This window comes from Ursus americanus, chromosome 22 (genome assembly GCF_024610735.1).
Source record: "Ursus americanus isolate L20-20 chromosome 22, mUrsAme1.1.p, whole genome shotgun sequence".
NCBI lineage: Eukaryota > Metazoa > Chordata > Mammalia > Carnivora > Ursidae > Ursus > Ursus americanus.
In genome coordinates, this window is record NC_142148.1 from 27,266,858 (window position 1) to 27,280,408 (window position 13,551).

A 13,551-nucleotide genomic window follows, 5' to 3' on the forward strand; every position below is an offset into this window, starting at 1 on the left:
CCTTGTGCGCCTGGAAGGGGACAAGCAGCCACAGAAGGAGAGGTGGTGTTGGGCCCCCCCAATGCAGCTGGACTCCCTCCTCATGCCCCCTCTGGTTGGTGTGTTAGCGTGTGCTTGCATGGTGGGACGGGAGGCTGGGAGGGCTCGAGGCTATTGCAATGCAGAGGCTTCTCTCTGCTACACTTCCACCTTCTGCCTCATTTGTATTTTGAGAAGTGGGGGTGAGGGCAAAGGTGCCCAGGGTACAAGAAAGGACAGCACCAAAGGGCGGGTAGGACCCTAGACTAGGAGTCAGACATGGAGGCAGAACTAATGACATCTTGGAGCCCACTTGCCCCATCCGAGAGATGGGAATAACTCTGCCCACGTGCCTTAGGGCAGGTCACCTACTATTCTTGCCCTCAGCTTCCCTCTCTGCCCAGTGAGCATCATGGACGTCCTGTCTCTGCTATGGACTTCACAGAGCTGTTGTGAGGAGCAGATCAGGTCACAAACAAGAAAACATGTGGGAGAAAATAAAATACATGGGGGGAGGGGTTTGTGGAAAGGGCCTGAGTGGGGGAAATCAAGAAGCCTGGCTTCTGCTGCTGGCTCTGCAGCCATATTTGTAGCACATGGGCTTGACACCTGTAATACAAACCCAAAACAATAGCGTTTTCAATAAAACAGAACTTATTTCTCTCTCACATTAAAGTATACTTGGCAGTTAAGGCTGACGTGGTGGCTTCACTAATCACAAGAGACCCAGGTTCCTTCTATCTTGTTGCTCTGCCACCTTCCCCCTTGTGGCCCAAGATGGCTGCTCCAACTCCAGCCCTTGTGTCTACATTCCAATCAGCAGGAGGACAAGGGGAGGGGGCAGGAACCCTCCTCCTTCCTTTTAAAGGCACAACCCCAAAATTGCACACGTCACTTCCATTCATATCCCATCAGCCAGGATTTAATCACATGGCCACACCTACCTGCAAGGGAGTCTGGGAATGTAGTCTTTTGCCATGTGCAAAAGGGAGAAGGGATATTGAGAGACAACCTGCAATTTTTACCACAGTTGCTGACGGGTGTGGGCAATTCACATCTCCAGTGGAGCCATAGTTTCTTCATTTGCAAGTTCATTCATTCATTGTGTTTGTGTGTGTGTGTGTGTGTGTATATATGAATATAGCATTTATATATAGCATATAATATATTTTGGCATATACAATACAATACGATACAATACAATATAATATATATTATATATATAGGCCATGCTTGTAGTATAAAGAATGGTTTTTGAGCCACTTGATTGCTAATGGATCCTCTCACTAGCTAGACCGTAGACCCCAGCGGTCTGGTGTGAGGTCTGTCTCGCTCACCACTATTTACCCCCAGCAACCAGTGCAGGGTCTGGCACTTGGAAGCCATATTATTAGCTGCCCATGGATGATGGATGGATGGCCGTTCTGGCTTTTGTATTTGGTGAGGATGCTTTTCCTCACTCAAGGGTTTAAGTTTTTCCCTTTTCAGGCCTCCTGGCTCCATCACCCCTTATCCCTGTGTGCCAAGCCTTGCTGAGCCCTGAAGTAAAATGTGCTGTGAGCCAGAATCTTGAGAGTGGGAATAAAAATAAACGCAAGAGCGGCAACACAAGTTAACCCCAAGGAAGGGCTCTCCAGGGTAATCAGGCGTCGGTGCTAGAGGCCAAGGACAGAGCGTCAGACTCTAACTGCCAAGTGCGCCTATCGACACCACCACTGTGTTGGGCAGAGAACCCACTGGGCCTGCCCAGGGGGGCAGCACGTGGCCTGGCTTGAGCCCTTCCATGACCTTCCACTCCTGGGAGACATCAAGCAACACTGTCCCCTGCAGGCCAGCGAGGACAGGTTCTAGTTCCAGCCCTGCTGCTCATGGGCTGGGTGGATCCTAGGAAAATCCACACTCCTTTGAGCCTCAGTCTCCTCATCTGTAAAAGAGGTTAATAATCGGATCTATCGGGGCGCCTGGGTGGCTCAGTCGTTAAGCATCTGCCTTCGGCTCAGGGCGTGATCCCAGGGTCCTGGGATTGAGCCCCACGTCGGGCTCCTCCACTGGGAGCCTGCTTCTTCCTCTCCCGTTCCCCCTGCTTGTGTTCCCTCTCTCGCTGGCTGTCTCTCTCTCTGTTGAATGAATAAATAAAATCTTTAAAAAAAATAATTGGATCTATCTATTATCAACTATCAAGCATGGAGAACAATGGTACCTACCTCATTGGCAGAAGTTCACAGTACCCTTCACATCTCTGTAATTTTTTCACAGTGTGCCAGGCTCAAAGAAATACCAGAGGATTGTTTATTAAGCAATTAGGTTCAAACAATTTAATTTGTAGTAATTTGCCCAGTATCTGGCAGATGTCATTGTAGCCCCCTCAAAACTGTAAAATATTTTGTGGGGTCTCTGGGGGTTTTCTGCAGTGCCTCAGGGTGCCAGGGCACGTGGTTTGGGAACTGCAGCCACGAGGTTTTGTGGCTGAAACGGGGTTATGTGTGTCAGGGGCTTAGCATGATGCCTGGTCTAGACTAGATCAATAAATGTTGGTGGTCCTAGATTATCCTTCGGCTGTCACCCTGAAATCACCGTCTCTCTCGTTCTTTCTGTGTCTCCCGCCAATGCCACAGCAATTCTTTCTGCCGTGCGCTCCTGCCATCTCCTGGTTTCTGCTTGCCACCTTCCCCCTGGGCCCCTCCACGCCCAGGGCCCCTCCCCAACTAACTTCCTCCCTGGTCTAAGCATTGGAGCTCCCACTTCTCCACTTCTCCCTGACTCCACACACTTGAAAGGATCTCTTTGCAGGGGGAGTGCGCACCCCTGCCTCTTCCCCTTGGGCTGGGCCACGTGATCCTCTTTGTCCAGTGCACGGCAAAGCAACAACGCGGCAGTCTTGAGTCTAAGCCTTCAGAGGCGTTGCACGGTTCCACTTGCTCTCTTATCCTTTGACTTTGCCAAGAGAAAAACATGCTCTAGGATTCCAGGGAGACCAGAGGCCCACAGCACAGGCTCAGAGCTGCAAACCTGCAAACGTGTCAAGAGTGAAAAGACGCGATTGCTGTTTGAAAGTCTGGCGTTTCGGAGAGCTTTGTCGCACAGGGTTCTATGACAATCTGACCTCTCCATCTGTGGCAAATGCCCTTTCTCTGAGAGAAGATCTTGACTGAATCATTTGCTCACCACCCAGGACACAGCTCCTTTCACACCATTTCATGCCCCCAAACCGTCCTGCCCTGTCTTATCCGTAGATGGCTGCCTCGGGCTGGGGCACCCACCTCTGACCCAGACAATTGCCCTGTAATTATAGGGTCATGTGACACACAGCCTGGAGACTTGCCTGGAAGAAATCGTTTCTGGCCCCTGTGGTTAGAAGGCGTGTGAATGTGGCAGACAAGAGTTTCTCGGACCCTCTCTGGTTCTGTAGAGTGACCGCGGAACCAGGAGAAATTGCACGTCAGATTTTGTCTGCGTGGGGCAGAATGCATCTCAGGCAGTAAAGCCCAGGGCACAAGAAATGGGACATTTCTTATAACTTGGTTTGGTAACTATTTTGAGCCTCATTCTACCTCAGACGGAAAGGATGAGGCCCAAGCTCACATAGAAAGTTTGGGAGAGCTGGGGTTAGATCCCAGGTGTCCTGGCTTCCTATAGGGACCGCTTTTCCTGCCTGGTGGGTCAAAGGCTGGCCAGGAGTCCCGGGTCCCGCCTCCAAGCCGGTGGAACACCCCCCCCCCCCATCATTCAGGGTGTGCCTCCTCACTCCACTGAGGGTCTGCTGGGGAGAATTCTGCGCAGCACTTTCCTCCCACCGAGTACCAGTCTGCCTCCCTGGGTCCTGTGCCCACCGCCCGAGCTCTGTCTTCCCAGACTACTCTAAAGGTACACTCTTTTTTTCTTTAATTTATAAACATTTGCTTTCATTTTTACTTCTATACATTCTACTTAGTTCTTTTTTGAATCCGCCTTTTTTAGTCGTCTTTTCTCTTATGTATTTTATTCCTTCTTGTATGAATTTAATTCTTTCCGAAACACCTTGTTGTTATCTTCATCTGAAGTGGTCGGGAAAAGAGGGGTCTAACCCTGCTGTGGATGGTGTCTGCTGACTCTCGCTTATGATGGAGGGTTCCCTTGTAATTCTGAATTCTGAATTCCTCTGTAGGGGAGCTTTGTCTCTGGACGGCTCGTGCAGCCTGGATTGAGGGCCGGTCCCTCCAAAATGGGTCCAGTTGGTTTTGCTGGTTCCCTCAGCTCTTCATCTGGGATCACCGTGTTAATTCTTAGTTTGGGGCTCCTAGTTCATGTGGATAGAATAAATTATTTTAAACCCTACGTGAGAATAGATCTTATGTATTTCCATCATAATATTATTTTGATTATTGTTTGTTTCCGTCCACTCCAGTGTCTCTCTGATTTGGGGCCGAGTCCCCGTGCCTAGAGCAGGACTTGGCACATGGTAGATACTTAATAAGTTTTGGTCGAGAGACAACTAAAGAATACCCACTTCAGAGTGTGTTGTGAAGAATAAACGGTGTGTCGTCGGCCTGTGTTTGCCCGCTGGAAAATGAGGTTTTATTGTCTCACATGACAGGCAGATGCTGTTGGTGATTCTGTGACTCAGTGGTTTCTAATGTGTCTGCAGTTTTTTCGGTCTTTGTCTTAGGGCTGCAAGGTGACGACTGTAGCTCCAGGGATCACAGCCACATTCCAGGCTGAAGGAAGGAGAAGAGAGTTGGAGTTTAGGGGGAGCTTCAATGACCTTTTCCCTTTTATCAGGAAGGTGCGTTTCCCTAGACGTCTAACAGCAAATTTCTGCTTTGATCTCCTTTTCTAGAAATGGGTCACAAGGACACCCCAGAAGCTAGGGGACCTGGAAAGTGACTCCACGGAGAGGTGAGGAAGGAGGGAGGGGATTAGGGACACAGATGCGGTGTCTGCCCCAAATGCCATCCTATATATGTAAAGGACTTGGAGAAAACTAAGCCTTCAGAGAAGGACACCTATTCTCTTAGTTATTGATTTATAATTAATAATATAGTGATAATTATTATCATTGAAAGCTTTATAATCACTGTGATCCTGTGGGTATCAGACATTGGACTCTGGAACCACTGGGCACTGAGGTGCCTGTACCCCAATGGTCTCCCTCCCTCCCTCCTTATTCAGTTCAGAGCACTGAAGCCCTTTAAAAGAAAAAAAAAAAAAAGAACTCCATTTTCCCAACGTAAGCCACGTCCTGCTCTCATTAACTCCATCCTGAGTGACTTGGCCAGACCCTGCTCCCTGCCTGAAGCACGTAGGAGACTATACAAATCAAAGGTCCCTCGAGCCCATCAGCAGGTCAGTGTCAACGTTTCCTCCAAGGACTCTGAGATGAAAACAGAAGAGCCCCCCCCAAGTCTCGGGCAGACCCTGGAGTGGCTGAGAAAGGAGCTGGTAAGGCTTTGCATTTCTTTTTACCTGACGACTCCACCCCGTATCTTCTCAGCTTCCCTGGGCTCCCCTCCTCGGGGGGGCCCCCTGGCTGGGGCAGAGAGGCTGCAGGTAGGGTGTAGGTCCTGCAGACTCCCCCTGATACCAGCACACAGTCGCCGTCTCGGGTGCTGGGATAAGTAGGTCGTGGCCTACATAGGAGGCGGCTCTGGGTGCAGTGGCTGCCAGACTGGCCTTAGCGTTACGCCGAGTCCTGGGAGCGTGCCCGGCTCTGCTGCCGAGTGGCCCCTGCCAGTGGCTTTACTTCAGCGAACCTCAGTTTCCTTACCATCCAGTGGGGAGGAAACAGTACCAACAATGCAGGGGTTATGGTATGAGTTTGGGAAGGAGACAGGTGTAATTCACGTGGCGTCTGCTTGGCCATCACAACCATTGCCCAGGTGGACGTGGAGCACAGCCACTGTCCTAGCCCAGACGCTCTAGAAAGCAGAAGCCCACACAAGGATTGGGGTACTAACGATTTATTTGAAGGTGCAGCCCAGAGCGATGAGAGGGAAGGAAACAGGGAGTGGCAGCAAAGGGCGATGTGAGACGCCGTGCGGTGTCACCAAGCAGGCCACCGCTTTGCAAGAGGCCTCGAGAGGCCCAGCGCTCTCTCGGCAGCTGTTTTTTCTGGCCTCAGGCTTCTCTGCAGGGGTGGAAGGGGAGCTGCACCCTGGGGGAGAGGGAAGAAGAGGAACCCTGCCTGCCCAGCTCACTCCCGTCCCCTGTTTCCTGTGGTTAAAGTCCACCCCATAGGCATTAACTCCCCTGAATTTATGGATTATGTTACTTGGTGCCTTGGTGACTCCTCAGGCCAGGCCTCTGCCTCTCTTTGTGCTGTTTTCTCCAAGTCCAAAAATAGAGGGATGCCCAAAGTGCATGGGGACACCAGCCAAGAGAGAGAGAGAAGTGGTTCAGGGAACTTCAGAAGGCACCCAAGGTTTGGATCCCAGTAAGCCAGCTTCTCAGTCAGGGGAGAGAGTCTGGGTTGCCAGGTAACAGACCAGCTGGGACCCAATCCTGTCCTCACCCTTGTGGGTAGGGCTGACCCAGTAGGGCTTCTCCTGGAACCAGGGGACCCCAGCAGCAGGAGAGGTAGCTTCTCATAGTCCACAGGGACCCAGAGGCTGGTCAGGGACCTACCCCATGCTCCCCTAAACACTAGGCTCCCATGCTGAGCCTGAGCCCAAAGGGCCAATATCCACCTGAAAAGGTACCTCTCTCTCACCGCATAAAAAAGGGAAAACAAGGCAGGGCTGGGGGAAGCCCACCTGGGGCACAGCCTCCCAGGCCCAACACCTCCCTGCACGTGATGCCAAAAGATGGGAGCCTTGAGTCTCCACTTACGGATGCCAGACTTGTAAATTTCCCAGGCGAGCCTGTTTTACCCTCGATCACATGGAATTTACATGACTCCGTAAGGGCACCTAAGCTCAGCCTAGAGGCTCCATTTGACCATCAGGGAAGGATCACTCCTGGACCGTGATTTCATGAGGAGAAGGAACAAATCGGTAACACCGACTGGATAAAAAGTCCAGTGTTCTCCTCTCCTTTCATGGCCCTTATGTGATGGGGATCATGGAAGCCCCAAAGACCTGGTCAGATCTAAAAGAGGGGAGAGAACTGCAGCCGTCTCGTGACAAGGCAAACCAGTCTGATGACGAAGGGACACTCATTCAGAGGCAGGAAAGAGCTGTCCCTGCAGAACTTGAGCCAGCTGAGCCCAGAGCCCGCCTTAAAGCCACAGCACCTCTCGCGCCCTGTGAGATGGGACCCCTACCTTCTGGGGAAGCCAGTTTGCTCAGGGTTCCCAGCCCTCAGCTCCAAGGGCATGGAGTCTCTCACTTCCTTTACCCCTGCTTCCCCGCTGGGTGCCTCACTGCATTCTCATGAGCATGGGCCCAGAGCTGGTGCCAAGGGTCGAATGATAAACATGAGTGGGAGGAAAACCCTAAAATTGAGAAAACACAGACTTAATGTTTTCCCAAGAATTTGGGAAGGCATGGCCCCACTACCATTTGCACTGCAGCCTGGGGAGCCCCAGTGTTCTCAGGCGGTGGTTTTCCCTCCTTCCATCCACTCTCTTGGAAGTTCGACTACTGCCGGGGTGCCGGAAATGGGCTTTATCTTCACACCTGTGAAGTAATTAGTTTGTCATGAAAATAAAAGGCTATTCTAGTGGAGAAATAATGTTAATAATTATCTCTTGGAGAGACAGACAGACAGCAGGGACACTGTTCCCAGCGGCGTCTCTGGGGAAGCAGACCGAGTTCCTGGAGGTGGTGGGATGAGGTGGGGGAAGCTTCCTCACATGCCCTTTTGTAGCTTCTCAATTTTGTATCATGAGAAATCCCAAGTCAGAAAAGGAAAGTTTTAACGTCTTATTATGTGAGTTATATCGACCAGTGTGGACAGAAGGAGAAATTTTTAGTGTTGACTTAATGCATTTAAAAAGAACAATAGTAAACTCCTTACGATAGGAAACTGCTGGATTCGCCTTTCTGCTTCTGTATGCAATCAGATACCATATCATTGCATCATGTAGCTTCTGGAAAACTCCACTGTAGGCTCGCAAGAGGATGAAAATGCAGCTAATACCTTAGTATTGTAATGAAAGTTGTTTTGACTTTTCTGAACCCCTGAAACAGTTTCTGGGATCCAAGGGTTCCCTGGACCTTATGTTGAGGATCACTGTTCCAAAGGGCTCCTGCCTGCCCCTACAGTGCACTCCACTTTGTTTTAATATGAAGTCACTTTCACCTTAATACCATAAAGTGATTTGTTTGTTGCAATGAGGATTAATACAGTGGGGGTGGACATAAGAATAATGTTTGTGATGATGATGAAGATGAAGATGATCCCAGAGCTTGGTAGTTGAGCCTCTCATATTTTAAAGATTTATTTATTTATTTGAGAGAGAGGGCATGAGTATGGGGGCAGAGGGGGAGGGACAGAGAGAGAGAATCTCAAGCAGACTCCGTGCTGAGCGCAGAGCGCGATGCAGGACGCAATCCCATGACGCTGAGATCATGACCTGAGCCCAAATCAAGAGTCCGAAGCCCAGCCTGCTGAACGACCCAGGCGTCCCAAGGTAAGTAATTTGCTTTCCACTCTGCGGATGAAGAAACTGAGGCTCGGGTGGACCTGGCTTCTGAGAGGCTGTGGGTTTGTCTCCAATGAGACAATGATGTGAATAAGCTTTCTGGGGGACGCCCAGCCCCCTCACACTGATTCTCTCTCCTAGGCAGAGATGCAAGTTCAAGACCAGAGACTCCTGCTCACACTGAGGCATCTTCACAGTGTCCTGGAGGAGCTGCGCACTGAGAGTGCCCACTGGGAGGATGCCAGGTCCAGCGGAGGGACGTCCCCCATCAGAGCTCGAGCAGGCTCTGAAAGCAGGGGCCGCGCCCCTATCTCCTCCAAGGGGCTCGCCCAGCTCCTCCAAGGGGCAGAGAGCAGACGAAGCTCCCTCCCTTAACTGGCCAAGCCTGACCCCCAGGCTTGAACCCTCCCACCACGTGTCCAAACTTTGACTATGATGTTGCTGGGGGAGAGCACTGCAATGGGAGTCAGGGAGCCAGGGCTCTGAGTTCTTCTCTGCCCTCGTCTGCCGTGGGTCCCCAAACCCATCCGTCAACTCCTTTTCTGTTGCCCCTCAGGGTTTTTGGTGAGGCACAAGTAAGATATCAGATGTGGACCTGCTTCTTAGACACTGGTCTCTGGCCAGCCCTGTGACAGTAATATTGCCCTGTGGCATTCCCCTCCCGCCCCCCAACCAGGTGATTGTTAAAGAAAGAACTCAGAGTGTGCAGAGGACTTTTTTTGTGTTGCCATGGTGAAAAACAGAGCCCCTGCCCCTTTCATAGTGACTCCTCAATTGTTTCCTGCCTTCCCAGCATGCCTGCCCTTTCCTCTGGCTGAAAGCCACAGGCCCGGGCATCACTCCGGCCTGAGGGATGGGCATGTGACCAGGCCTGGCCAATAATAACTCATGAGCACCCTAGCAACATGATTGGCCCCACCAGGGACCATGTGACTCAACAGAGCCAATCACAGTCCTTCTCTGGGATCCTCTCTGGATATTCTTGCCACTGGAGTTGCAAAGCTGGGGCTTCCAAGGGCCACGTGCCCTGCCAGGTGAAGAAGACCTGAGTGCAGTAGGAAAGAAAGAGAGGTAGAAGGGGGGGCCACAGAGAGCTGGGCAGAGAGGAAGGTTCTGGCTCCTTTCAGTCCCTGGTTTCAGGCCCTAGTTCTGTGAGTTACTCCTGCATTCTTTCCAGTGGCAGAAACCAGTAAATCCCACCACCACCATCCTCCAGCACACACCGACTTGGTTTTGCTTACACTGAGTTGAGGAGGGTTTCCCTCTTGTGCAAACGAAATGATCCTGAGAAAGACAATCCAGATGTTCAAACAAGCAAAGAGAAATGCTGAAGAAAAGGGCATTTTGCTCCCTCAGGGTTGGCAACAACAGCCCTCCGACCGCAGACCGAGGTCTGTGATGTGGCAGAAGGCTCATTTGTTTGCGGTGCTGGCCTCATCACTTTGACGGATTAGAGCTCCCTGTAAGAACGACTTTAAATAACAGCAGAAAACTCAAAAGGCCTCATGTTAAGATGGTCCAATCATTGGTAGGACTTTTTATTTTTGAAAATCCACTTGCGTGTTGTTAGAATATTGTTTTTATGGCTTTGAAAAAGTAAACCCATTGTATACAGAGGCAAAGGGGGGGTTATATGCACAATGTTTATAGTCAGACTAACCTGGGATTTTAATACAATATTTGATCATATAAAAATACTTGTCTATCAACGGCTGAATGGATAAACAAAATGTGTATACGTAAATAGAATATCAGTCAGCCTTAAAACGGAAGGAAAGTCTGGTACGTGCTACAACATGGGTGACCCTTGAAGACGTGGTGCTAAGTGACATGAGCCAGTCACAGAAGGACACTGTGTGATTCCATCTATCTGAGGCCCCTGGAGTAGTCAAATCCACAGAGACAGAGAAGGGGGGCTGCCAGGAGCTTCGGGAGGGGAGGTGGGGAGTTAGCGTCTAAAGGGTAGAGAGTTTCAGTTTCAGTTTCATCAGCAAGATGAAAAAGTTCTATGGATAAACGGTGGTGGTATAACAGAGACAATACACTCGATGCCACTGAACTACATGCTTAAAAATGGTTAAAATGGGGGCACCTGAGTGGTTCAGTCGGTTAAGCACCTGCCTTCAGCTCGGGTCATAATCTTGGGGTCCTGGGATGGAGCCCTGCTCAGTGGGAAGTCTGCTTCTCCCTCTCCCTCTGCCCTTTCTCCTGCTCATGTGCTCTCTCTCTCTTTCTAAAATGAATAAATAAAAAAATGGTTAAAATGGTAATATTTATGTTATATTTTACCACAACTAAAAATAAATACTTAAACAAACAAACAAACAAAACCTATTCCATGTTGCCGGGGCTGGGACCCCGAAAACCACATTTCTGTGTTACCAGCGGCTCCGAGTTCGACTTTGTGAGGCTTCGCCAACAAGCAGGGTGAGCCTGAGAGGCCCCTGCAGGGCTAGAGCAGAGAGAAAGAGCTTGCTTCTTCATCTCTGGTCCCTGCAGGAGCCCGTGGGCCCCAGGTCCTGGGAGCACTAGCCAGCAGGGCTTCTTCTCACAGCAGCACTTCTCTTCTCCAGGTTCTAGGTCCCAGCCCCAAAGGGCCCTTCTCCCGAAGCCAGAGACACCAGCTCCTGATGGCTGGAGCCTCCTCCCCTGAACCCAGGTCCTGCCCCATCTGGATCTTCTTGGGTGGGCGAGACGTGAGCCCCAGCTGAGCAGAGCTCCCTTCTCAAGTATCTGAGTTTACCCCCCAGAGTTCCTCCTCTGTTTCTAAATTTTAATAATTTCAGTCGCTTCTCTTTTTGCCCTCAGCCCTGGGGGTGGTAAATGTTTCCTGCAAGAGCTACCGTCATTATATCTTTGAGTTCTTTTTATAACCCTTCAGTCACCTCGTTAACAACTTTATACCTAGTTAGCAGGTTTTTTTTATTTTTTATTTTTTATTGTTTTTTAGAGAGAGAGCGAGTGAGTGCGCATACGAGCAGGAGCTGGGGCAGGGGGCAGAGAATCTCAAGCAGATCCCCTCTGAGCACAGAGCCCAACACAGGACTCCATCTCATGACCCTGAGATCATGACCTGAGCCAAAACCAAGAGTTGGATGCTTAACCAACTGAGCCACCCAGGCGCCCCAGCAATTCTTTATGTTAAATTCTCTCCCTTAAATAACCGGGGTGGCTTCTGTCTAGTCTAGCCACAGTTCTGGCTAGTGCGACCAGTGCTGCTGGAATCACTGGTGTCTATGCTCCTTAGTGCCCCAAAACAAGAGTTTCTCCAGGGCTTGTAATGGAGGGTTGAATTGGAGGTAAGTGGAATGCTCAAGTTTACAAGAAACCTGTTTTCCACGGTGGGACACTTACACTCCCAAAAGCAGTGTCTCAGAGTCCCTGTTGGTCCACAGTCTTACCAACACTTGGTATTATCAGTCTTCATTGTTGCCAAAAGAATGGGTGGGAAATGATACTATCTGGTGATCTTACCGGGCATGCTCCTGATTACAACATGGTTGTTACCCTGACTCAGTCCAGCCCCACCATTTACTTACCTTTTTTTTTTTTTTTAAGATTTTATTTATTTTTGAGAGATAGAGAGAGAAAACACAAGCAGGGGCAGTGGCAGGCAGAGGGAGAAGCAGGCTCCCCACTGAGCAAGGAGTCTGACGTGGGGCTCAATCCCAGAACCCCAGGATCATCACCTGAGCTGAAGGCAGACACTTAACTGACTGAGCCACCCAGGCGCCCCTATTTACTTTTTTCAATTAGTTCCTCGACCTGAGCCTCAGTTACCTCATCTGAAAAAAAAAAAAAAAAGATAATATCTACCTCCTGGGATGATGGTACAGATTAAATGTGATAATGCATAGAAACCACTTGACCCAGGGGCGCCTGGGTGGCTCAGTCGGTAAGCGTCTGCTTTCGGCTCAGGTCATGATCCCGGTGTTATGGGATCGAGCCCCACATCAGGCTCCTCTGCTGGGAGCCTGCTTCTTCCTCTCCCACTCCCCCTGCTTGTGTTGCCTCTCTCGCTGGCTGTCTCTCTCTGTCAAATAAATAAATACAATCTTTAAAAAGAAAAAAAAAAAAAGAACGAAAGAAATCACTTGACCCAGCAGTTGGCATTGGAAATGGCAACTTATTGTTACTGTCATGTGATTTTGTGCTGATTCGTGAAACTATTACAGATAGACAAGCTTGTTAGCAACCATCATGGAGTGAGCCATCTGCCTGGCCGTGTAAAGCAGAAGGACACGGGTCTGCCATGCCCAGTGTCAACCACCAGCACCAGTCACTGCCCCTCCCAGCTTTCCACAGCTGGGCGCCCAGACCAAAAACCCTGCCAAGTGCCCCTCCAGCAATCTAGGAGGATAGACCTGGAACCCCTGAGCCTGTCTTCTCGGCTGGGGTGTTTGTTGTTCTCCAAGATGCCACGTCTGGAACCAAGGTTCAGTTCCGATCCCCGGTCAGAGCAAACTGAGCCCCAGCCTAGAGGCAGGGGCACGGGGGCTTGGAGTGGAAGTGGCATCTTCAGCGTGGGCTCCCAAGGGCTGGGCTGGAAATCACAGATGTCCAGAACAGACAGTAAGCACCAGAGGGAGCATGTGGTCATGGTCTCAGAAAGGAAAATCCAGGGTTTTCTCTGCTAAAGCAGAGAACAAGACTATACACACAAGCCTTGCATCCAAGGGTGAGGAGAGGATGGGACAGAGATGTGAAAAAGCTACCATTTTTATTTATTTATTTATTTATTTATTTATTTATTTATTTATTTATATTTTTAAAAGATTTTATTTATTTATTTGACAGAGAGAGACAGCCAGCGAGAGAGGGAACACAAGCAGGGGGAGTGGGAGCAGAAGGAGCAGGCTCCCAGCAGAGGAGCCTGATGTGGGGCTCGATCCCAGAACGCCAGGATCACGCCCTGAGCTGAAGGCAGACGCTTAACGACTGCGCCACCCAGGCGCCCCAAAAGCTACCATTTT

General features: G+C 50.2%; 1 protein-coding gene across 1 annotated transcript; it reads left to right on the top strand.

Annotated features, from left to right (window-relative positions):
• The first annotated feature begins 5,310 nt into the window (after positions 1-5,310).
• C22H20orf202 (chromosome 22 C20orf202 homolog) lies at positions 5,311-8,953 on the top strand. Its single transcript, XM_045810194.2, has 2 exons — positions 5,311-5,436; positions 8,720-8,953. The coding sequence occupies exons 1-2, from the start codon at positions 5,374-5,376 to the stop codon at positions 8,951-8,953; spliced, it is 297 nt and encodes a 98-aa protein (XP_045666150.1). The 5' UTR covers positions 5,311-5,373.
• The last annotated feature ends 4,598 nt before the right edge of the window (positions 8,954-13,551 follow it).